At 56.3% G+C, this 22,815-nt stretch overlaps 3 protein-coding genes across 3 annotated transcripts; all 3 read left to right on the top strand.

The window, feature by feature from the left end:
• Nucleotides 1–1,060: 1,060 nt before the first annotated feature.
• On the top strand, nucleotides 1,061–6,197 carry MRPL38 (mitochondrial ribosomal protein L38). Its single transcript, XM_062506217.1, has 9 exons — nucleotides 1,061–1,127; nucleotides 2,238–2,417; nucleotides 2,810–2,938; nucleotides 3,023–3,231; nucleotides 3,559–3,631; nucleotides 4,323–4,368; nucleotides 4,695–4,853; nucleotides 5,196–5,332; nucleotides 5,617–6,197. The coding sequence occupies exons 1-9, from the start codon at nucleotides 1,061–1,063 to the stop codon at nucleotides 5,751–5,753; spliced, it is 1,137 nt and encodes a 378-aa protein (XP_062362201.1). The 3' UTR covers nucleotides 5,754–6,197.
• A 1,759-nt stretch (nucleotides 6,198–7,956) lies between these two features.
• On the top strand, nucleotides 7,957–12,478 carry TRIM65 (tripartite motif containing 65). The gene is made up of 6 exons (XM_062506188.1): nucleotides 7,957–8,433; nucleotides 9,017–9,112; nucleotides 9,184–9,414; nucleotides 9,669–9,840; nucleotides 10,196–10,276; nucleotides 11,391–12,478. Exons 1-6 carry the CDS (start codon nucleotides 7,987–7,989, stop codon nucleotides 11,918–11,920), a joined length of 1,557 nt encoding a protein of 518 aa, XP_062362172.1. The 5' UTR covers nucleotides 7,957–7,986; the 3' UTR covers nucleotides 11,921–12,478.
• A 1,409-nt stretch (nucleotides 12,479–13,887) lies between these two features.
• Nucleotides 13,888–20,312, top strand: TRIM47 (tripartite motif containing 47). The gene is made up of 6 exons (XM_062506401.1): nucleotides 13,888–14,595; nucleotides 16,286–16,381; nucleotides 16,926–17,156; nucleotides 17,715–17,910; nucleotides 18,591–18,665; nucleotides 19,687–20,312. The coding sequence occupies exons 1-6, from the start codon at nucleotides 13,888–13,890 to the stop codon at nucleotides 20,310–20,312; spliced, it is 1,932 nt and encodes a 643-aa protein (XP_062362385.1).
• Nucleotides 20,313–22,815: the final 2,503 nt, after the last annotated feature.

The raw sequence follows: 22,815 nt of genomic DNA on the forward strand, positions 1-22,815 counted from the left end.
AGGAGGCTGAGTGCTCTGTCTTCCCTGTGTGCAGGGGAACAGGTTGCTGGCCTGGGGTGGGGGGGGGATGGAGGAGCAAGTTAAAAATACGCTAATGAGAACAGCACTAGCTGTGTACAGAACTAATAAATTACAAAAATGTGTTTTCAGATAAAATGTCTTTCTTTTCACACACTGCCTTCAGTGGATCTCATGTAAAGTAATGGGGCAAGTAGAACGAAGTATTCAGAAGACCTCAAAATAGTTGGATTTTGGTGTTTCATATATTGTAACCTCCCGGGCTTTGCTCTGCAGCATTGTAGGGCAGCCAGCCCCATCCCATGGGGATCCCTGTCCCATCCCACAGCCATCCAGCCTTTCCTGCTGCTCCCAGCCTCCCACCCACAGGGAAGCACAGCTGGCACAGGGCACAGCTGGCATTTGCTCGGTGTCACTGCAGCTCAGCATCAGCAAAAGATGATCAGTGCCCGCAGCAAGGGTCTGACCGTGGTGCTGGGCAGAAGTTGGAGTTAATGTATTGGGAAACATTTTCCTTTCTTTGCTCTTGGTGGGGATACTGTGCACTTCGGGATTCGCTGTGCCTCAGGGTCAGCAAACAGTGCCTGCAGCCTCCTCCATCCTCGGGCAACACCATTTCCAAAAGTGCTGAGCCTCTTTTGGTGTGGAGTAATTTCACTGTCGAGCAATGATGCCTGTACGTGACTGCTCCTGCAGAGTCCTGACACGAGGTGTCCGTGGCTGTGGGTTCACCTGTCGGGAGCGATGGATTCTTAAGAATGCCACCTTTTGGGGACGGTTTCATAAGGAGCCTGTGTTCCCAGAGGGGCTGGGACACTTCCTTCGGTGGGGCAAGGGCGGGGATGGGGAGCTCGGGGCGAGGATACAGCTGCGGCTGTAGGGACGTTTCTAATCAGGCTCTAGCAGGGGCAGCCCCACTGCGGGGGCCGCCCGAGTCAGGCGAAGCGAGGGGCAGCCCTGTAGCGGGCGGGGCCTTCCAAACCTGCACGGCGCAGCGCCGGTCACGATGGCAACGGGTCCTTTCCTGAGCGCGGCGCACAACATGGCGGCGCCCCTGCTGAGCGCGGCGCTTCGCGGGGCTCGCGGCGGGCGGAGCTTTGGCACGGCCGGTGAGAGACGGAAGAATCAGGGGAGCCCCGAAGTCTGCCGGGGAATGGGGGGGCGAAAGGGAGGGTGCTCTCGGACGGCTGTGTCCAGAACGCCAAGCCTTATCCCTGGTGGTGTCCCCCAGGGTTCACTATTGAGCCCAGGATTGTTTAATTTGTTCCTCAATGATTTGGATGAGGGGTCGTTGCCTCCTCAGCAAGTTCACTGATGGCACAAAGCTGGGAGGGGTGGCCGATAGCCCAGAGTGCTGTGAGCCCTTCAGAGGGATCTGGACAGGCCGGGGAGAAGAGCAGAGAACATTTTGAAGTTCAACTTCATTTTTGAAGTTCAAGAGGCAAGTGCGGGGTCCTTCATCTGCGGAGGAACAACCCCAGCACCAGCACAGGCCGGGACTGACCGGCTGGAAAAGCAGCTCTGTGGGGAAGGAGCTGGGGGTCCTGGTGGACAATGAGCTGTCCATGCCCAGCACTGTGCCCGAGGGGATGAGGAGGGCACTGGTGTCCCGAGGAGCGTTAGGAAGAGCATTTCCAGCAGGTCGGGGAGTGATGCCGTCCCTCTGCTCAGCCCTGGCGAGGCCTCCCCTGGAGCAGCGTCCAGTTCTGGGCTGCTCGGGTCGAGAGAGACACGGAGCTCCTGGAGGGGTCCTGTGGAGGGCCACAGAGATGATCTGGGGACTGGAGCATCTCTGTCCTGGGAAAGGCTGAGGGTGCTGGGGCTGAGAGGGGCCCTCATCCCTGTCTGTCCCTGTCTGCAGGGAGGGGCAGAGCAAGGCCCAGGCTCTGCTCCAGGGGGCCCAGCAATGGCACCAGAGGCCAGGGACACAAAGTGATGCCCAGGAAATTCCACCTGAACAGATTGTCCAGGGAGAGTGTGGAGTTTCTCTCGCTGGAGATATTCCAGAGCCATCTGGAAACAATCCTGTGCCATGGGATGACGCTGCTGGAGCAGGGAGGTGGGATCAGGTGATTCTGGTCGCTTTCAGCCTCACCCAGCCTGTGACTCCATGAACGTGGCTGTGGGAGGTGGGGATGGCTCTGGCCCTGTCCATGCTTTGCCCATCCCAGGCTGCTTTCTCTTCCTCTGAACCCCCTGGGATCTGTGTTCCCCTCCAGCTGTGCTCTGGAAGAGGGCAGCCCCACTGGGGCCGATGCCCAACGAGGATTTGGACATCGGGAACCTGGAGGCGCTGGAGAGGTACCGCAGCTTCACACGGTACTTCCGGCAGGCGGAGCGGGAGAGCCGGAAACCGAAATGGTGGAACACCTACCACAAACACACCAACCCCCCTGCAGGTACCCCTGTGGGCAGTGGCTCTGGGCAGTACAGGTTTGTCCCCACACCAGCCCTTTCCTGTGTATAAGTCTGCAGAGTGCAAATATCTCCAGGGAAAAGGGGTGGCAGTTTTCCAGAGGGAGGGAAGCTGGCCAGGACCTGCCAAGAGACAAGGAGCAAAGAAGTAATTTCTTGGAGCCCCAATGGTGCCACAGAGAGCAGACAAGGTGTCCTTGTCCATGGCAGGGGTTGGAAGTGGATGGTCTTCAACACCCTCCCCCAACCCAAACCCTTCTGTGATCTTGATCTCTGGAAGTCTCTGTGTCACGCTCTCAGATGTTTCACAGAGGTTTGTGTTTAGGTGGTTTGGGTACTCACATTTCACCTCCTCTCTTTTCACCCCTCCCTGAAGAGCCCCAGACAGACATTGGTCTGCCACGTGAAAGGCTGTCACGGGCAAAGGAGCTCAAGGAAAGAAAGAAGATCCTGAGGGAGAACCGCCAGAACGCTGAGATGGAACGAGCGGCGCGGCTCCGGACTGGTCAGTGCCCCAGCACCTCCCTTCCTGCTGCAGCTGCTCTGGGTGTCCAGCTGCTGCCTCTGCATCCTCCCTCTCTCCTTGCAGTGCTCATTCCCCTCGAGGATGTCAGGGCTGAGTGGGAGAGGACCAGTGGCCCGTTCCACAAGCAGCGTGTGGCCAAGCACTGCGGAGTGTTCCGGGACCTGTTCAAGGGGGCCACCTTCACCCCCTGGGTCGCCCTGAGGGTGCAGTACAGCCAGGAGGATGAGCACCTCGTGCCAGTCTACTATGGGAACATGGTGACTCCATCAGAGGTGTGTGAGGGGAACTGGGAACAACCTGGAGCCCCTGGAAAGCCTCTTTCTGCCAGGTGCTTCCAACCAGCATGGTTCATTCAATGGGATGCCTTTCACAAGGGTGTTTCCTCTGTGCTGAAGGAAACATTTTATGGATGGGATGGGGACAGAGATGGTAGGTTGTCTGTCAGGAAGCTGATGGTTATTTATGCCCTGGGGCTCTTCAGGTAGATTCTTCAGTGGCCTGGCAGTGCCCAGTCTGTGTTGTATCCAAGCCTTGCCCAGACACAGTTCATGGAAGCTGTTGTGTGAGTGATTTACATTCGCTTTATGTTGCTCTTTTAGGCTTCCAATCCCCCTGCAGTGTCATACGAGGCAGACAAAGGCTCCCTCTGGACCTTGTTACTCACAAATCCAGGTGAGCAGCAAGTTCTTCAAAAGAAGAAAGTTTAAAACCCAGTTTAAAACTGGGTTGTTTCACGCAGCTGTAGGTTAACTCCTGATTCTTGTGGCTAAACAGAGATGATGAACACTGCAAGGTTCAAGGGTTCAAGGCCAGGTTGGAGCAACCTGGTCTAGTGGAAGGTGTCCCTGCCTATGGCAGGAGGTGGGATGAGATAAGCTTTAAGGTCCCTTCCAGCCCAAACTGTTCTGTGATTCTGTGATGCTGTATCTGTTAGATTGGGACATATTACATATGGAGGAAAGATTGTAGCCTCCCCAAATCTGTAGCAGCTGAGAGAAGGGACAGTGACCTGTGTTGCACTATAGAGGAAACAATTCCCTGACTCCCATCTTTGTTTGCCTCCAAACTCCTCCCCCTTGGCAGTCTCCCTGGAAGGCACCTTTCCTGACACTCTTTACCCTGGCACAGTGAAGGGATGCAGCTGCCCAAGATTTCAAGAATCTTGGAATTAGATCTTCAGAGTTCTTTGCTCCTCATTTTAAATTCAGTCCTATAGGAATGAGTTCCTTTTCTGCTAGGGAAGGAATGCTGGGAGGTCTTGAGCTGCTCCCTCTGGTCAAAGCAGGTCAGGGCATTCTCACTTTGGGGATGATGCTGACACCAGGGTGTCCCTAAGTCACTTTTCTCTGTTGTGTGTTGGCAGATGGACATTTGAGGGATGCAGACTCTGAGTACCTCCACTGGCTGGTGTGAGTACATCAGAGCCATGTGCTCTGTGCTTGTGGACTTGGCAGAAACTCCTCCAACAGCTCAGAATCCATGGCTTTTCCTGGTGCTCCTCCCATTAGCTCCTTTAGCCCTGTGTTCTGGATCATGCTAAGGATGCAGGAGTTCCAGATGTTGCTGCTGTTCAGCACTCCAATCACTGGGTGGGATTTTTCCTGTGGTGAAAGCAATCTCTACTATCTGTTCCCTTATCAAATGGGGCAGAAATTCCACCACAGCCTGGCAGAGTGATTTGCAGCCCTGGATAAATCTTTTGGAGGGAAATGAGTGTAACTGTGTTTGTGTTCAGGACCAACATCCCAGGCAGTGACATCAAGGCTGGTAAGGAGATGTGCCATTACTTGCCCCCCTTCCCTGCCGTGGGGACAGGCTACCACCGCTTCATCTTCCTGCTCTTCAAGCAACACGGCCCCATTGACTTCAGCCAGGATGCTCGGCCGACACCGTGGTAATTCCTCTGCTCATGTGCTGGGCTTGGCTGCTGCTGCTTGTGGGGTTCGTGTACCTGTCAGTAGAGGAGCAGCTCCTGTCACTCTGCAGAGTTCTCCAGGGCTGCTTTTGTTTTGTGTGTCCTCTGCGGCCACAATCCCAGCACTGCAGAGTCCTGTTGTTACAGAGCAGGCTGTTAGAGAGTGGTTTGTCCTGCCCAGAAATGTGCACAGAGCTGGAGACAATGGGAGATTTCCTTTTAGTGGCTTCCTTTTCCACTTCTTGCATATACCCTGGGGTGATGTGGAGCAGGGTACTGCTTCAAGGAGAGGTTCACCTGGTGCTTCTCTCTTCTTTCCAGCTACAGCCTGAAGATGAGAACCTTTAGCACATTTGACTTCTACAGAAAGCATAAGGATGCCATGACCCCAGCAGGGCTGGCATTTTTCCAGTGTCAGTGGGACAGCTCTGTCACTTCCACCTTCCATCAGCTACTCAGTAAGGAATGGGGATGTTGGTGGGGGTCTGTGGGTGGGACATGGCCCTGTGGCTGCAGGCTCTCACTTGATCCTGGCACTTGTCCAGGATCAGCACAGACTAAGTCCTTCCAGAGCCATCCTCCTCCAAACTAACAGCAGCCTGAAGGAACAACCCCTAATCCTTGGATGAGGATTTTAAAATAACTCCAAGGGCGTATTTGAGCAGCCCTGGTCCTGTGTGGGTGAAGGAGGGTGTGGGGTTCAGATGTGAGCTCTCCTGCTGACCCTGTCACCCCTTTGCAGACATGAGGGAGCCCGTGTTCGAGTTTGTGCGGCCGCCCACCTACCACCCTCCCCAGGTGAAGTTCCCTCGCCACCAGCCCCTGAGGTACCTGGACAGGTACCGAGACACGGAGGAGCCCACCTATGGCATTTACTAGGAGCTGTTGCCCTCTGTTTCTGTGGGATGCTGGCTCCTGGATTTCCTGTGCTCAGTGCCTCAGGAGAGAAATGACAGTCTCAGCCCCTCAGCTCCCAGTTCGCTTGTGCTGGGAGCTGGCATTGGGTGCTCACAGGGCTGGCAGCTGCGTGGTCAAGAGGCTGCTTAACAAGAACATTCAAAATTAATCCATGGCCAGGGTGAAACCTTGCTCCTGATTCTGCAGCAGAGCTGAGCAGTGGCTGGCAGGTTGCATCTCCCCAGAGATGCTCTGCCTTGCTTCCCTGCAAGGATCACAGATCTCCTTTTGCCTGTTTATGGAGCAAACGGAGCCGGACCAGCCTGGATTTCCTCCTCTCACAGTGCTGCAGTTCAGGACTGTGTCAGATTTTATTTGTGCAGTCCTCCTGGAGAGATGAGTTTGATTAAACACTCTCTGAGCAGTGCTGGCAAAGCTGTCTTTATTGGGAAGAGCCTGTTACCCTGGCCAGTTGGCACAGAGCTGGGGAGCTCAGCAGAGTACAGGGGAGATGGGCAGCCCTTCTGCTGGCCAGAGTCTCTTCTCTTGGATGTTGTAGTTTGGGAAGAGTGTGGCTACACAGGTGGTAAACCTGCACTAGGTTGGTATTTGTGGAGGTGGCTTCAGCTACCCAAGCATGTAACTGAGACTGAAGCTCAGTCTCCTTCCCCTCACTTGCTGGACAGGACATACCTGACATGGGCAAGTGGAGCAGAAGCAGAGCTGCTGCTGCTGGTTCTGTTCCCAAGCCTTGGAGAGCCTCTGCTTTCTGCTGTACTCCACTGTGAATCTCCTGTTCACATGGACTCCCAAATACCAACAAGTTCCTGCTGGCACAGCTGCTTATTCCCAGCTCTGGTTCCCAGTGGCTTTTTCTGAGGTTCCTTCTACCAGGAAATTGGAGCCTTCAGCAAATAGCTGAGACTGGACTGAATTGTGCCCCTGCTGCCTGTGCTCAAGGCTGTTACCAGTTTCCTCAGAGTTTCCTGAATTCCCCTCCCACCCTGAAGGGTTCTGGAGTCTGGTTTAAGTTGGGGTGAGTGCACTGGGGAGGTGCCCACAGTGGGGACACAGGTTCCAGGCAGACACACAGGTCGTGCTATGCCTATCTGGGCTTTAAATATTTGGTAAAAATTGACAGATGCAACCTAAAGGAATGTTTTGGAGCTGGAGCTTGCTGGGACATGCAGGGAGTTGTGACATATCCCAAGTCCTCTCTGGTGGTCAGGGGGATTGGCTCTGAGCCTGCCTGTGGTATGGAAGTTGGTCTGGATGATCCACCAGAAACCTCCCTGCTTGCCTTCACTGTGCAGGTGAAAGGGAAGTTGCTCATGAAGGAAAGCTGCAGAGCTACTGAAAAACAAGGCTGTCCCAGCAGCATCAGCAGCCTGGGAACGTGTGCAAGATAGCACGTGGGCCTGGTAGGGAGATAAGGCTTGGGCTGGGAAAATTGAAACTGAACTGTGTGACAACAAGGTGAAGGTTTGCAGTGCACAGGCACTGGCCTCCAGGCAGGAGACCGGCCCAGGTGCCGTTTTTATTGCATTTCAGGGTGCTGATGTGCACAGGTGTTGCAAGGAAGTTTGCAGGAAAAGGTGTGGTGGGTGTGCATGAGGACATGGCAGACAGCAGGAGCTGTGGTTTAAAAGATGCAAGGGAAGAACGTGGTGCTGACGTGTGTCACAACCTTGCACAGGGAGGTGACGTGGCTGCAGCAGCGGGTGCCTCTCTCTGCTGGTTCGCAGGCAGGAGCTCTGTACGGAGGTCTCTGTGCCTGGGGGGACTGCCGTGCTCAGCTCAGGGATCCCGCCCTGGCAGAGCTGAGGATGCCTGGAAGTCCCCTCCTCCAATAAAGGAGTGAAAATCCAATTTCACATCGATGCGTGCCCGGCAAACGTTCATGGAAGTAAACACTGCTCTGATCCCTGTCCGCCTCCTGCGTGTCTCCCCGTGCTGTCACTGCAGCCTTCCATCCGCTCCGGAGTGCCCCACTGTGCCTCACAGCCCTCCCTCTCCCCGGGGGAACAGCTCCGGCCCTCCCTTGTCGTCCGGACTCCGCAGCCTGCGGCACAGCCGGTGTGACGAGTGGGGAGCCATGGTGTCACTTTAGGAGAGCGTCTGGCCGGGAGCCCTGCCCCGCCTCTGGGCACAGCGTCACCGCCTCTTCTTCCTCTGCGCTCCCGTTTCTATTTCCCCGATCTCCGGCACAGACGGGATGGCATCCCCCATCTCGCAGAAGCTGGAGGAGAAGCTGGTGTGCTCCATCTGCCTGGAGCTGTTCCGGGTGCCCGCGACCTTGCCCTGCGGCCACAACTTCTGCAAGCGCTGCATCAGCGACCACTGGAACAAACAAAAGCAGGCGCCCGTCGGGACCGATGCGAGCTACACCTGCCCCGAGTGCCGCAGGGACTTCGAGCGGTGCCCGGAGCTGGAGAAGAATGTCATCCTGGACAGCGTGGTGGAGCTGGCACGGGACAGTGACGCTCGGGGCTCGGCCACGGACCGGTGCGAGGTGGCCTCCGCCGAGCTGTGCCGGCAGCACGGGCGCCCGCTGGAGCTGTACTGCGAGGACGAGCGGCGCTGCATCTGCTGTGTCTGCACCGTCCGGGACTGCCAGCGGCACCGGCTGGTGCTCTTCGAGGAAGAACGAGCCAAAAAGCAGGTGGGTGACAGGGCTGTGGCGATGGGAGAACAGGGGGGTGTTGTGACAGCTCAGGCACGCACGACATCCACCTCCACTGCCCCGTGTCCTGCTGCAGGGATTTGATATCCCTCTGTGTGTCAGGCTGCCCAGCCTCAGCTGGATATGGGGCTGGCCAGGGAGATGCCACCAGTGCCCAGCTGCTCCCTGAGAAACCAGGTGTCAGGAGCAGCAGCGAGCTGGGGAAATCCAGCAGCACGAGATGAACGGTACCACGTGTGTATCACTCTGATCTAGAGGAAACGGCTAAAAAAGGGGGTGAAAAGCAGCACAAGAAATCACTTTTTTGTGATCCTGACATGGAGTCCCCTTCCCAAGCTGCCTCATTCCCTGTTAGCCTTGTCTTACAGCACTGAGAGGGTCCTGGACTCTGGGTGGGCAGCATTGGGCTGTTCCACAGGACCTGGATGCAACTGGGAGAAATGACTGGATATGAAACTCAGTGCTCTGGGCTAGTTGAAGGTGTTCAGTTATAGGTTGAACTCGATGATCTTGGAGGTCTTTTCCAACTATAATGACTCTATGTTGGTGCATCCCTTCACAGACCTTTTTGAAAAAATCCCTGGAAAAAGCCCAGGAGGAATCGGAGAGGATTGAGCTGGCGATGAAGGAAATGGAGTTGCAAACATTGAGCATCAAGGTAACACTACAGCCTCCCTGTGCTGGCCTGTGGGTGGAAGCATGCTGGTTCTCATGGCTCTTCCTGCCCAGGACTGCTCTGAGCTCAAAGCTGGGATTCAAAGCAAATTCACCCACCTGAGAACAGCTCTGGAGGATTTCCAATGTCAGACAGTGGCCAGGATTGAGCAAGAGCAGGGGGCAGCACTGGAGCGTGTGGACAAGAACTGGAACCTGTGTAAGGACCGCCTGGATGTCCTTGGCAAGCACAGGGAGAAGGTTCAGAGCCTGCTGGCCTGCCCTGACCACAGGACCTTCTTCCAGGTACCACTCTGGCACTATATCCTTCCACTTGCACCCTTTTGATGACAGCAGAATCGTGTTCAACCCATTCCCACTGGGAATGCATCCTCAGTTTGGCTTAGGGATGCGATGGGGCTATGGGGAAGAGCTCTTTTTGGGGGTCCCTGTAAAGTTGTGTGGGCAATGCTGGGATGTCCCTGTTGCCCACTGAGGAGACATGGTGAGTACAAATGGGTTTGCAGTCCTCCCAGACTGGTCTGTGTGTCTGTCTGCAGGAGTTGCCCATGCTCCCACCTCTGGAGAGCCCAGAGGCGCTGGTGCCTGTGGAGTTTGATGTGACTGCTGTGATCAAGCCCATCTCAGAGATCCTCACCAGCATCTCCAGGCTCCTGCTAGGGGACCTGCCTGGCTCTGTGGCCCCCAAAGCCCCAGAGCCCACTGGCCAAGGTAACCCTCCTGCTCACTGCTGCTCTCAGGGCTTTGGAGGGCTCTGAGTTATCCTGAAGATGAGCCTGGCCTGTGTCACTGCTGGGGACACAGGTGCTGGGCACACGGTTTTGGGATGGGACACACATTTACTGTTCAGCAGATGAAGTGGGATGAGCTGGGATAGGGCTAGGCCCTAACCATGTGGCCCCTTCTTGCTGGGAATGCTGAACCATGGTGGCACATGCCTGCTCCCAGGTTTGGATACAGTGGAGTTCCTCCTCTTCCTCCTCCTCCTCCTCTTCTTCCCATGACACCAGGAAGAAATAAATTTTTGGGTGGCATTACTCAAAATGTCTGTTCCCATCCTCCACAGGCCCAGTGCATCCCCAGGAGCTGGCAGTGAAGGCTGTGGCCCCTCTCCCCAGGTGCCAGCTCCGATCTGAGCTTCTGAAGGGTAAGGAGCACAGGGGCCCTGGAGGGACAGTGCCCCACTGGGTTCCCCAGCAGGAAGAGATGTCACCAAGCCAGGCTCCTTCTCAGAAGGAGAGTGGTTGTGGCTGCAGAGACAGGGGCTCCTTCCCTGGTTCCTCCAATATGTCTCCCTAAATGCAGAGAAGTGTGGTATAGGGAGAGGATGGATGGACTGGGATGGCAAAGGACTCATTAGGGGGATTAGCAGCACCAGGAATTGCTTTGCCATGGAACTGAGGCTGTCTGATACTGGATCAGTCACTGCCCTGCATGGCATAGCCCCAGTCCAGAGCCCTGCCTGCAGTCATTGCTCTCTACCCAGGGATATGGCCTGAGCATTCCTAGCTGCAGTACTCCATGTCCCTTTTCCTCCCCAGGTCCATCCCTCTCCTTTTAGAAAATTCCTCTGTGCTCCTCTTCCCATCTCCTCCCTGTTGGGAAGAGGGTTGGGTAATTAATGTTCCGACCATGTTGGTTGTCACTCTTGCCAAGGAGCCAATTGCTGCCTATGGGACCTGTAGGTATTCCCACCATCAGGCCCTACAGAACATTCTTAGGGTTATTAATAGGAACTCCCTGTTATTTATGGGCAGCAGGAAGGAGCCCAGCCAGCTGCCAGGCCCAGGTGTTGGGGGAGGAAAGTGGGGTGCTGGTGGCCAGTGAATGCCCATGGCAGGAGCTATCAGCCTATGCAGAGGAGAGTAACTCCCTGCAATACCATATTTGCTCATTTAACACCTGGCTTTCTCCCAATTGTCCCAACCCACGGTGGTATGTTTTTGCTCTTTAAATCAAGCATATCCCTGCCAAAATGGCCACAGAGCCACTGTGGTCACAATGGCCATTTGTTGGTTGTGAGCTGGGTTGTGCAAGGAGTGTGCAAAGCATCATGTCTCAGTGCTTCAGCAGCTATTTCTGGGCTTTTCCATTCCCTCTAGGGCAGATATTGCATCCTCCCCACTCCTATTCCTCTCCAAACAACCTGTTCCCTTCCATTTTGGAAGCCAGCCCTACAGAATTTAAACCCCATCACTGCTTGTAGGGCATAAAGGCCTGATAAAGCTTTTCAGCCCCATCCATGCCCTTGTTCTCCCCAGACCACCGCAACCTGACCTTCGATCCCAAGACAGCCAACAAGTACCTGGAGCTGTCGAAAGGTGCCCGGAAAGCCAAGCACGGTCACGGTGCCGTCCATGGGCAGGAGCAGGGCCCCCGCTTCCAGCCCTGGCAGGTGCTGTGCACACAGAGCTATGGCCCTGGCCACCACTACTGGGAGGTGAAGATCTCCAGCCACTCTGTCATCCTGGGAGTCACCTACCAGGGGCTCCCCTGGGAGCAGCAGCAGGGCCACAGGTTCAACATCGGGCTGGATGGGGGCTCGTGGGGGCTGCAGGTGCGGGAGGATTGTTACCTGGCCTGGCACAAAGGCCAGGCTGAGAAAATCCAGGAGCAGCTCTATAAGAACCTGGGGGTCAGCCTGGATTATGACAAGGGGCTCCTCTCCTTCTACGGCCTTGGGGAGAAGATGGAGTTCATCCACTCCTTCCACAGTGTCTTCACTGAGCCCCTGTACCCTGTGTTTTGGCTGTGTGAGGGGAGAGTGGTGACACTGTGCCAGAGGGACTGAGGCAGAGCCACCACACTGAGCCATAGCCAGGCTGGCAAGTCCCAGGCTGGTGCCATAGTGGAGCTGCAGCTAAGGCTGCCATGGTACAGTGGGAGCTCAGTGCTGAGGCAGGTGTGGAGTGCAGTGTTTTAACAAGAGCTGATGGGGACAGACATGTAAATTAACATGTTTGATTTGCATATGCAAATATCGCTAGTGACTCATGGCAGGGCTGGAGCTCACCGTGGGTTCCCCCTGTCCCTGCAGACAGAACAAGGGAAGGGGGAATAAGGAGAGTGAAAAAAAATGACATTTTTTTCTTTCTTCTATCCCTGCCAAACTTCCCAAACTTTGGGAAGGTTTGCGATGAGGGGGACCCCAGAAGGAGGTGCTGCTGCCACAGGGTGCTCTGAAACAATTCGGAGGGACCTCTGTGCTCACACAGTCTCACATGCAGGCAGGTCCTGCCCTGCCCCTCCCCCCCCCCCCCAGCCCCTTCTTGGTTTCCTCTTGCCATTCTCAGGCCTGGCAGAGCAACTTCTCAGGGTTCTACACTGCAGTTCTTTGTACAATGTTGGTTTTCCCAATAAAGCTCTATTTTCTTGCTGCTTTGACCTTGCTGCTGTTGGGGAATATGGGACCCAGCAGCACTGGGGGTGGGGGGGAGCTGGGTACCCCTGCTCTCACAGCCATCCCTGCAGGGCTCCATCCTGTCCCTCCATGTCCCCATGGGGCCTATGTCCAACCCTTGGAGTGACCAGATGGCAGCAGAGCCAGAAGGTGCTTTATTTACTGTAGCACTGTGATAAGGAAACCTGGTTTCCTACTGCTCTGCTCCAAGGTTGATTTGTCACAGAAGAAAATCTAAAGTTTTCATTGATGTTTTTCCAAGAGTGAGGCTGCAGGTCAGACGTCTCCTCTGGGAGTGCTGGTGAGGATTAACGGGGTGAAACTGGGCACTGGGTTCAAAGGTGCTGGGGATGTGATTGCCTGGGGAATGAATCACATCTTTTTTCCTTTGGGGACAAAAATCTTAAAAGGATCAATCCCCCTCTTCTTCGAACAGATGTTACTTTTCATGTGCTTCCTGCTTCTCTCAACACCTCCCTGCTCCTCCCAGCCCTGTCCTTGGGTGAGGCCTTGGGTCAACATGCACCTGGGAACTTATCCAAGTCAAAAAATTGTCTGTGTTTCCTGCAGAGAAGGAGTCCAGAGATCTCATGAGGCAGATCTTCACTCTAAAAACATGTCAGGGTTTCCCATCCCTCGTTGGTGCCTGCCAGCTCCTGCCAGACCCCTGAGGAAAAGGGGACAGTGGCTGAACCAGGACATGGGCACTGCAGCCCTTTTTGGCCATGGGGAGGGCTGATGTAGGTCCATGGACACGAGGGCTGGCAGGAAAGCACTGCCCCTAGGCACTGGGGGCGTCACGACCTTCCATGTAGCCCCAGCTCCTGGGGAGCACCTGGGGAGCAGTGGAGTAGCAGCAGGTCCTAAAGGCGGAAGGAACGCTCAAGGGAAGTAGCAAATCCTTGGCGGGGGGATTGGAACGGGCTGGCAACAGTTTCCCCAGATGGGAGATTTGAGGAAGGTCGACAGCTTCCCTTGGGAGTAGTAGAACGCCGGGGAGAGTCCAGATCCCAGTGGGGCAGATCCTTTAGGAGGTGGCACACCCTGGGTGGGGGGGCAGCACATCATCAGCAGGTTGCCATCCCCCGGGGCTGATCTCCCCGAAAGCAGCAGATGCCGGGGAGAGGGACCAGATGGGAGCAGATCCCATTTGGGGTGAGACCCCTCCCAGGAGGACGCGTGCGCCGGCGTTGATGCTGTGGGTCAGTTCCCCGAGGTCGCAGCAGCCGCCCCGGGCACGGCGGGGAGCGGAGCCCCGGCTGCGGTCGCGGGGAGGCGGAGCGGGCGGGCGGGGCGCGGCTGCCGCCCGCCTCCGCCGGGGCAGGGACCGAGCCCGGGGCCGGTCGGGGCGTTCAGGGATGGATGCTGCGCCCGGGAGCGCCCCGCCGTCCTCCGCCGCGGCGTTGCGGCTGGCGCTGGCGGCTCCGGGGCTGTCCGAGGGTCCCCTCGGTTGCCCCATCTGCCTGGACGTGCTGCGGGACCCGGTGACGGTGCCGTGCGGACACAACTTCTGCCAGGGCTGCTTACAGGCGCTCCGCCAGCGGCCAGGCCCCCCCGACGGCGGCGGGGCGGGCGGGGCCGCCCGCTGCCCGCTGTGCCAGGAGCCCGTCCCCGCGGCCCTGCGGCTCTGCAAGAACCGCGCCCTGTGCGAGCTCCTGCCGCTGCTGGCGGCCGCCACCGGCGGCTCGTCCCCGTCGTCCCCGGCCGCCGCGTCCCCGATGGCCCCGGGAGCCGAGGAGGAGGATGCTGCGGGGGAGGAAGGAGCGGTGGTGCTGTGCGACGTGTGCCCGCCGGGGTCCCGCCTGGCGGCGGAGCGGTCGTGCCTGGTGTGCCTGGCGTCCTTCTGCGGGGCGCACCTGGAGCCGCACCGGCGCGCCCCGGCTTTCCGCGCACACCGGCTGGTGGCCCCGCTGCGCCGGCTGGAGGAGGGGCTGTGTGCCCGCCACCTGCAGCCCCTCGACGGCTTCTGCCGCACGGAGCAGAGCTGTGTCTGCGCCCGCTGCCGCGCCCACGAGCATCGCGCCCACGATGTGGTGCCCCTGGAGCAGGAGCGAGAGCACAAGCAGGTGTGTGGGGTGGGGAGGGGCGCGGCGGGAGCCTGGCGTGGGGATGTCGTGGGTAGTATGAGGTGCGGCATCCCTCGGAGGGGTTCATCGTGCACCCGCGTCCCCGCGGGGAGCCCGATCCCCACGTGGGGTGTGTGCAGGTGCAGCACTGGTGGGATGCCATGTGGGGAGAGGGGGTGTTGTACTCTCATCCCCTCGGGGGATTCCATCCCAACATATGGACGGGGTGCTGCGCCATCAGGGAACCCCCGGGATTGGGACAGGATAGGCAAACGGGGACGGGTATCGAGGCAGAGCCTCTGCCAAGGCATCCCGTGGGGCGTCTTCCCGCTGCGGAGCCGAACTAGCAATCCCGTGGGTGTAGGGCTGGGGCGAGGCTGCCCGGGACACCCCACAGCGGCCACCCCCTCGGTCCTGGGGCACCCGGCGGCTCCGTCTCGTTCCCACAGCTCCGTCAAAGAGGTTTTTCTGGCCGCGCTGGCAGCCGGCCCGGCCGCCGCTCCCGCTCCCCCAGCCCTTTGTACCCTGCCGTTTTGGCAGCGGGGGTTTTTCCATCACTCCCATTCCCAGATGTGACTGAGTCACCTCCTAAACTCACACCCTCGAGCCTTCCCAGGAGCCGGGGCTCCAGTCCCAATGTGGTGCTGCCTTTTTGGGCACTGCTGCTTTGAAAGTGTGGGGCCTCTGTGGGGCTGCAGGCAGAGGGGAACCTGCGAGGCTCTCTCTGTGTGGTGGCATCTCGCATGGCCATGAGGCATTTGGAGACCTTGGGAAAGTTTGCCTTTTCCAAGGAGGAGCCCTGCCCTAAGCCAGCTCCCACTCCTGATGGGCTGCTAGGCTTGCAGGAAAACCCTTTTATCGGCATTATTAGTCATGGGGTGCCTTAAAATAGAAAGTGGTGTAATCGCAGCCCCGAGGAGCTGTCAGACCTCGGCAGGCGTTGCTTAATGTCGCCTGCACGGTCTCTGTGACTGCTCTCGGCCACCGCCCTCGCTCTGCGGGCTGGGATGGATGGGTGCACGGGGAAAGCGCCTGTACCTGCTCCCGGGCACAAGCACTGCAGGGAGCAGGGCCAGGGGGCTGAGCATCAGCAGGGAGCTGTTGTGGCTCGGGAGTGCCCTCCTGGCTCCCGAGGGACCTGTCCTCGTGATGGGCAATGGCTGAGCCAACAATAGCATCTCAGGAAACGCCGTGTTCGGAAGGTGCTTCCTTTGCAGCCCGTGCTCCGGGGCTGCTTTCCTTTGCTCCTAAACAGAAACCTCCAGGGGACTCTGTGCTGAGTTTCTGAGTGCTCCAGGCCTGCCTTTCAGCTTCTGCACCAAACCCAGGTGGATTTTTCTCAGCCCTGGATACTCGCTAAGAGCACTCCCTTAGCTGTAATCACTGTCTGATGGTTTTGCTTTCAAATTCCTGTTTTGCTTGGTTTCTGCTGGGACCAGGGTGGGGAACATGGAACTGAACATGACCTTTCGTTTTCCAGCTGAGTGAGAAGGGATGTTTGCAGGTTGGATATTGCAGGGAAGGAAAACAGGAAAACAACTCATGGTTCCCCTTGTGTCCTTCACCTGAAGCCTGGTAGCGAGGTCATGGTCAGAGAGGGTCTGTGGGTTGAGCTTAGGGAGAGGCTGAATGCCCTGTGGCCCCAGTGGGACTGGGGGTAAAGCTCAGTGTTTGTCCTTCGTGTCTGCAGGCCCAACAAGCCAAATTCTTCAGCGATGTGGAGAATGAGCTGGAGGAGCTGGCAGTCACCATCACCCAGGCCAAGAAGATGGTGGAGCTCATTAAGGTGACTCTGCAATGGCTTTGCTCTGTTAGTGCAGCTCTGCAGGGCTGGGGGTGGAGGAGAAGGGGATGTGAGATTTCGGGGTGCATGGGGTATAGAGGTGGTGCTCACAGGAGCACCATGAAGCGATGGTGATCCTGGCAGAGATCCCTGAGGATTCTTTCTCCTCATCTCTGCTAACACTCATGGCATCTCTGGTTGCTTTAGTTTTTAACATGGAAGAAGGAACAGGGCAAGGGCCATGCCAGAACATCCTCTGGCTCTTGCACCTTCTCTCCTCAGGTTCATGGGGGGGTGTTGTTCCCTTTGGCCCTTGTGCAAACATGTCACTTTCCTGCTTGGGGACACCAAATGTGGTGCAGCAGTAAGTGTCAGTGTGCAGCCATGTCCCTTGACAGCTGTGCTGTGAAGTGATCTGAGTTCTTGGGTGAACGGGGTGATGTCAGGGGGATTCCACAGAGCTGAGAACTGGGTGCTGGGCAGGGCACAAGGGTGACCCTCCTGCACCCTCGCCTGTGGGACCTGACCCCTCTCTCCTTCCTGACAGGGTGCTGCCACCAAGGAGAGGGAAAGGGTCGAGAAGCTCTTTGCAGAGGCCTCTGAGGTGCTGGTGACCTTCCAGAAGGAGGTGATGGGATTCATCGAGGATGGGGAGCGCTCCATGCTGGGGGAGGCTGAGGCTGATCTCCGCTGGAAGGAGGAGAGACGAGCCAAGCTGGCACAGTGCAAGCAAAACCTGGAGAACGTCCCCAGCACTGACACCATCTACTTCCTCCAGGTGGGATGGGGCAAGAAGGAGCTGACAGTGTTGTATTTTGGGGTTTTGTCCCATTTCCCATGGAGCTGGGGGCCAGGAACTCTGGGATGTGCAGGCTGCAGGCTCACTTCTGTTGGCACAGTCCTTTCCCCTCCCCTCTCCCAGGCAGCCAAGATTTTCCCCTCCATGGCCCCCACCTCTGTCCTGTCTGTGACTTAGGAGAGGCTGATGTGCTGCCCAAGTGGGTACCTGGGTGTGGGGGAGAGCGAGAGTTTGGGGTGCCCCACTGCCTCCTCCAGCATACCCCCCCTTCCTGACAGCCCAGTGAGAGGAGACCTTTTAGGGAGGAGATGCTGCTCCATGAGAGGTGGGCATGGTCTGAGTCTGGGTTTGAAAGGGAGTGAAGAGAAGGTGCCAGGAACACGTGGCCAGGAAAGTGCTCTCCTCCCTTATATTGTCCTTGGGCCAAGTCCTGAGAGCTGCCAGATCCCAAATCCTCCAGGGCCGGGTGGGGTTGTGGAACAAGAGACAACTTTGGCTTGTTTGAAACCTCCTGAAACTCTGTCTTCTTTGGCTCAGGAATTTCAGGCCTTGAAAGTAGCCATGGAAGAAAACCTCTCTCCACCTCTGAGCTTCCAGAAAGAGCTGAACTTCACCAAGTGTACCCAAGCTGTGGGTGCCATGAAGGATGTACTGTCCACTGCCTGCAAAAACCAGTGGAACCACTTGCAGGGGAAAGGAATTGATGGATTCAATTGCCAGGAGATGGAGGAAGGTATGTGTTCACCTGTCTGCTCTGCCTGAATGGTTCCCTGTCCCTTTCCCTCTTCCCTGCCTGGGTGGAAGGTGGCTGCAGGCTCCATGGCCCCTGTGAGCGCTCGCCCCTGTCCTTCCAGCCCTGGAAGCTGCTCAGCACGGGTTCCCTGCATGTTGCACAATTCTTGTCTGGGCTTACGCCTCTTTGAGGTTTTGTGAAATTTTCCACGGAGACCGGAGACTGGAGAGGCAACAAACAGCCTGGGAGTTAGGCAGGGCCCTGTGGGAGGGGGCAAGTGGCCAAAGTGGCCTCCTGTGAAAGGGGACTCTTCTTCCCAGGACAGACAGTCCTCCTCACAGGGCAGGCTATGGGCTCCCAAGCATGCCAGGGTTAGAGAGCTGATGTGGCAGCTCCCTCCCATGCTGTCTCATTTAACCTGAGCTCTCTCCTTTCTCATTTTCTTGGATGCTCATGGGAATTGCAGCCAGTTCCTTGCCCCACTGCCCACCTCCCTGGGGTGACAAAAGTGGTGTCTGTCCTTCCCTGTGTGGGAGCCACTGGGGATGTGCAGGGGGAGTAGGGATGCTGGCTGGGGCTGTGACAGCTGCCATCAGGAGCAGGGGATGGTGCTCAGGTACTCCCCTTGTTGGTGTTTGGTTTCTCTGCTGATGCAAACCCTTCTGTCCCTGTCTCTGCAGCATTGGCTGAATCCCAATTTCCAGACAAGTCAAACAATCCAGCCTGCCTGGAGAGCCGTGACTATTTCCTGAAATGTAAGTGGGGGACTTTTGCTGTGGTGGTTGTTGCTAAGGCCCATCTTCCCTTTCCTCTCTCCTTCCCGCCCGCCCGGCAGCGCTGATCCAGCGGCTGTGGGAGTGCTGCCACCAACTGAGGAAATATTGCTTGGCTGACAGGGAAGCCTCCTGGCTTTCCTGACAACAGTCATAGCCTGGTTAGGTGATGGGTTTTTTCCTTCGTCTGTGGTTCTGCTGACCCAGCTGCCCCAGGGGGGCTGTAGACATCCTGTGTAATTCCTGCTGCCTTCCAGCCCTTGGCAAATTGGATCTTCTTTAAATTAGATCAGAGTTTGTGCATCTGCCTTTTTTTGCTGCAGGATTTTGGTCTGGTGAGAGCTGTCTGCAGCAGCAGAATGACCGCAGAATGGTGGAGCAGAATGAGGCAGGAGAGGCTGAGGCTGGAGGGCCCAGGGCTGGGCTGGAGCTCCCACACCCCACCTGTGTGTCCCCAGCCTTACAGGGTATCGATATGGGATCAGGCTGGGACATGTTCAGAATGCAGTGCAGTTGATAGTGATCCATGTCCAGGGTTATTCCCTTGGGCATCCCCTCTGTTTGGGATCCATCAGTGGTTCTCACATGGCCCCACTTGCTGGGGGCTGCCTGTTTGCAGCTGTGGCATACATGGCTGTTCTCTCTTCTTGGGGTCTCTCAATTGCATTTATCTGTGGTTAACTGAAATACCCTTTTATGTGAGATTTTCTTACCACCAATATGTCAGGTGGATTCTCCAATGTCTGCTATCATGGTCGAGTTCATCAAGCAGTCCCTCTGCTCTCTCCTCTGCACAGTTCCCTGTATTCATCCTGTTTATGGGAGTGTCACCTCTTTCAGCCTTTCATCCTCATTGACTGAAATTTGCCATGGGATTAAAAAGCAAGGGGACGGAGTGATGGGAAAGGTCAGAAAGGATCAGGTTCATCATCAGAGGCTGGGACAGGGAGGATTTCCTCACATATCCCTCTGCAGGCTCACTTCTCCCTCTTGCCCCACACAGTTGCCTTCATCATCGACCTGGACAGTGACACAGCTGACAAGTTCATCCAGCTGTTCGGCACCAAGGGAGCCAAACGGGTGCTGTGCCCCATCCCCTACCCGGAGAGCCCCACCCGCTTCATCAACTGCGAGCAGGTGTTGGGTTTGAACCTCATGAACAGGGGCAACTACTACTGGGAGGTGGAGCTGATCGACGGCTGGGTCAGCATCGGCGTCATCGCCGAGGACTTCGACCCACAGGAGGCCTACAACCATGGGCGCCTGGGCAGGAACGACAGGTCCTGCTGCCTGCAGTGGAATGGCCAGAACTACGTGGCCTGGTTTGGTGGCTTCGAGTGCACCATCCAGCAGCCCTTCTTCCACACGATCGGCGTCTTCCTGGAGTATTCAGAAAAGGCTTTAACCTTCTACGGAGTCAAGGACTCCAAAATGACCTGCCTGCAGCAGCTCAAGGTCTCCCGTTCTGCCAAGGGGAAGCTTGACCCGTTCCAGAGCAAGATCAACCGCCAGTTTGCGTCTCTTTTCTCGTGCAAGCTGAAGCCAGCCTTTTTCCTCGAGAGTGTGGATGCCCACCTGCAGATCGGGCCGCTGAAGAAGGATTGTGTGTCGGTGCTGAAGCGCCGGTGACTGCCCAGGGAGACGGGCATGGACAGACCCAAAAAAGTCTCTCCTGGAGATTATTGCCACTCCTCTTTTGTAGCCCTGTCTGTCTCTGTGGCAGCCCTCCCTTCTCTCTGCACTGTTGGGGACCCAGGGCTGGATGAAGCCTCCTGTTGGGCAGGACTGGGGGCCAGGATGGGGCTGGATCTGAGTGCCAGCTCTGCCACTGAGGGAGCTTGGGTGAGTCCCTGTGCTGCTCCCTGCCCCTTGGCTTCCCTTTCTGGACATCAGGGACTGCGACAACCTTTCTTGGTAAAGTGTGCTGCTCGGAAGTGCCACATGGATTTGGAGCTGTGTCTTGGCCACCTGCCCAGTCCCTCTCCTTCACCTCTGCTCGCTCTGCCCCAGCAACTTGTGCATATGCTTTGTGCCTTATCTCAGGCTCTGTTGCTGATGCTTTTTTAAGTGCTGCCTCATCGACACCTTCTCCATGCTCCTCACAATGTGGCTTTGATGAGATGTGTCAATGTGACTTTGATGCTGTGCCCTGGCACGGGAGAGATGGTGCTCCAGGGAGGGGGATGTGGAGGAGCCTGGCTGGGTGCTGGGGTGATGCAGCACCTCTCCTTGCAGGGCTGCCCACCCATTAGTGCTGCAAATGTACAACAAGGATCTCTGTCCAGCTGGGAAAGGGAGAAACTTCCTGCAGCACCTCTGTTCCCACCCGGAGATGGAGAAGGGAACAGCACAAACCAAGTTTTGGGGATGTGCTTTAAGTAAACACTTTCTTTGGTATCTCTTAGCAAAGCTTTACGCCAAATTTCCCCCCATGTTTTTGATGACACTGCTGTTCTGGGGGATTTTAGTACTGTTAAACCACCAAGTCTTCAAAAACCCTGGGCACACTTGAGCTGAAAATCTGCCCTTTATCTTAGAGATTTTTAAGTGAGAGAGGTGCTGTGAATATGTCCCAGAGATAAATGGTCTGGTTTAGTCTTCTAGGGACAGCTGTGAGTGCCTCCATAATGGTGCAGCATCAGTCAGGCTACTAAATGACCCTTTAGATTCTGGGAATAAGTAACAATTGACAAACATGCTCTCAAACCGAGAGGGAACACTGTTCCCTTCAGGAAAGGTGGAAACTCTAGGCTGAGAGACAAAACTGCCAGTTCACACGTCCTAAGGGAGCTTTTTCAGTAGGAAAACACAGAACTACTGCCTGTGAGGGCAGCACAGAGCAGCCCCTGTCCCAGCACAGCATACCTTTCCACGAGTTTATTTTTTCTGGGGTTATTTTGCTACCTACCTCCCAAGATTTCTTTACCAAACCATGGTGCTATGTAATGTACGCCTGGAGAAAAAATACAGAGGGTCGGGTTCTTCACTGGCATGAGTGAGTCAGGGATGATGCAACAACCATCAGCAGGGATAATAAACAGCCCATTTAGCTAAATATATATATATATTTTTTTTTTTCCCAAGAAAATCATAGTGGAAATCATAGTGCTATATTCAAGTGAAACAAAGGGGAATATGTGAATGTGAATAAAAGGCAGGCACAAAGCTGGGAGGTTTGAAGTTAAAGCCACGTTTACATGCTGAGGCTCAAAGAGCTCCTTTACTGTCACTCCTTCACCAGCGCTGCCAATTTCTGCTGGTGCAGAAAGAGCTGACAGTGCCCTGAAAATTAGGATATTTGAGTGGATGAAGGGTCTGAATGCAGCCACCCTTCCCCGGGGCAAGGCTGGTGAGTCAGTTTGGGAAGGGGCTTGCTGGGATCTGTCTGCAAATTCCTTCTCCTCCTCCTCCCCTGCATGAGGTGACTCCTAAACTGCTGCAAGCAGTGGGAAAAGGAACAGTAAGGCTTGCAGAGTGAAATCTTCGGCTGAAATCTTGGCCTTTCCTGGCTGGTGGGAATGCTGCCCAGACTTCTGTCCGGATGGGAATTCATTCCCTGCATCCTGAGCTCCAAAACCTCTTTGTTTGGCCGGCGCCAGCAGCCCCTGCAGAGCTCGGCCCTTGCACGAGATGTCAGCGGTGACACAGAGCAGGAGCCACTGCTGCCCTGTGCACACAGAGAACGGGGTGCCACGAGTTCCTGGTGGGGTGTGAAAGGTGGAGCTGTGCCACAGCCCGTGCGTGGGAGGATGAGGAAGGGAAAGAACCTTCATCTCTGAGGGAAGAGATCTCCCGTGTGGGCCCACATTGGCACCCTAAATGTCCTTTATTCAGGCTAAGCTCCCACAGTCTGCAGCGAGGAGTTTTGCCAGAGTAAACACAGCAGATCTGGGTCTTTGCCCTGTTTCGTTTCACCGTAGGCGGATTGATTGCTCCAAGGGGAAACCCACGCTGGAGCCATGCATCCCACCCTTCTCCAATTTCCCAATGCACAGACACAAACCTCTGACCTCCTTCAGGGCTCGGGAGGCTCAGAGATCCTCTCTTTCCATCCTGTCACCACGTGGGAACAGCTCAAGAGGCCGCTGGGGTGTCTGGGCATGGTGCGTGGTTGTGCTGCTGCTTTGGGTGG

Source organism: Cinclus cinclus, chromosome 20 (genome assembly GCF_963662255.1).
Source record: "Cinclus cinclus chromosome 20, bCinCin1.1, whole genome shotgun sequence".
NCBI classification, from domain to species: Eukaryota; Metazoa; Chordata; class Aves; order Passeriformes; family Cinclidae; genus Cinclus; species Cinclus cinclus.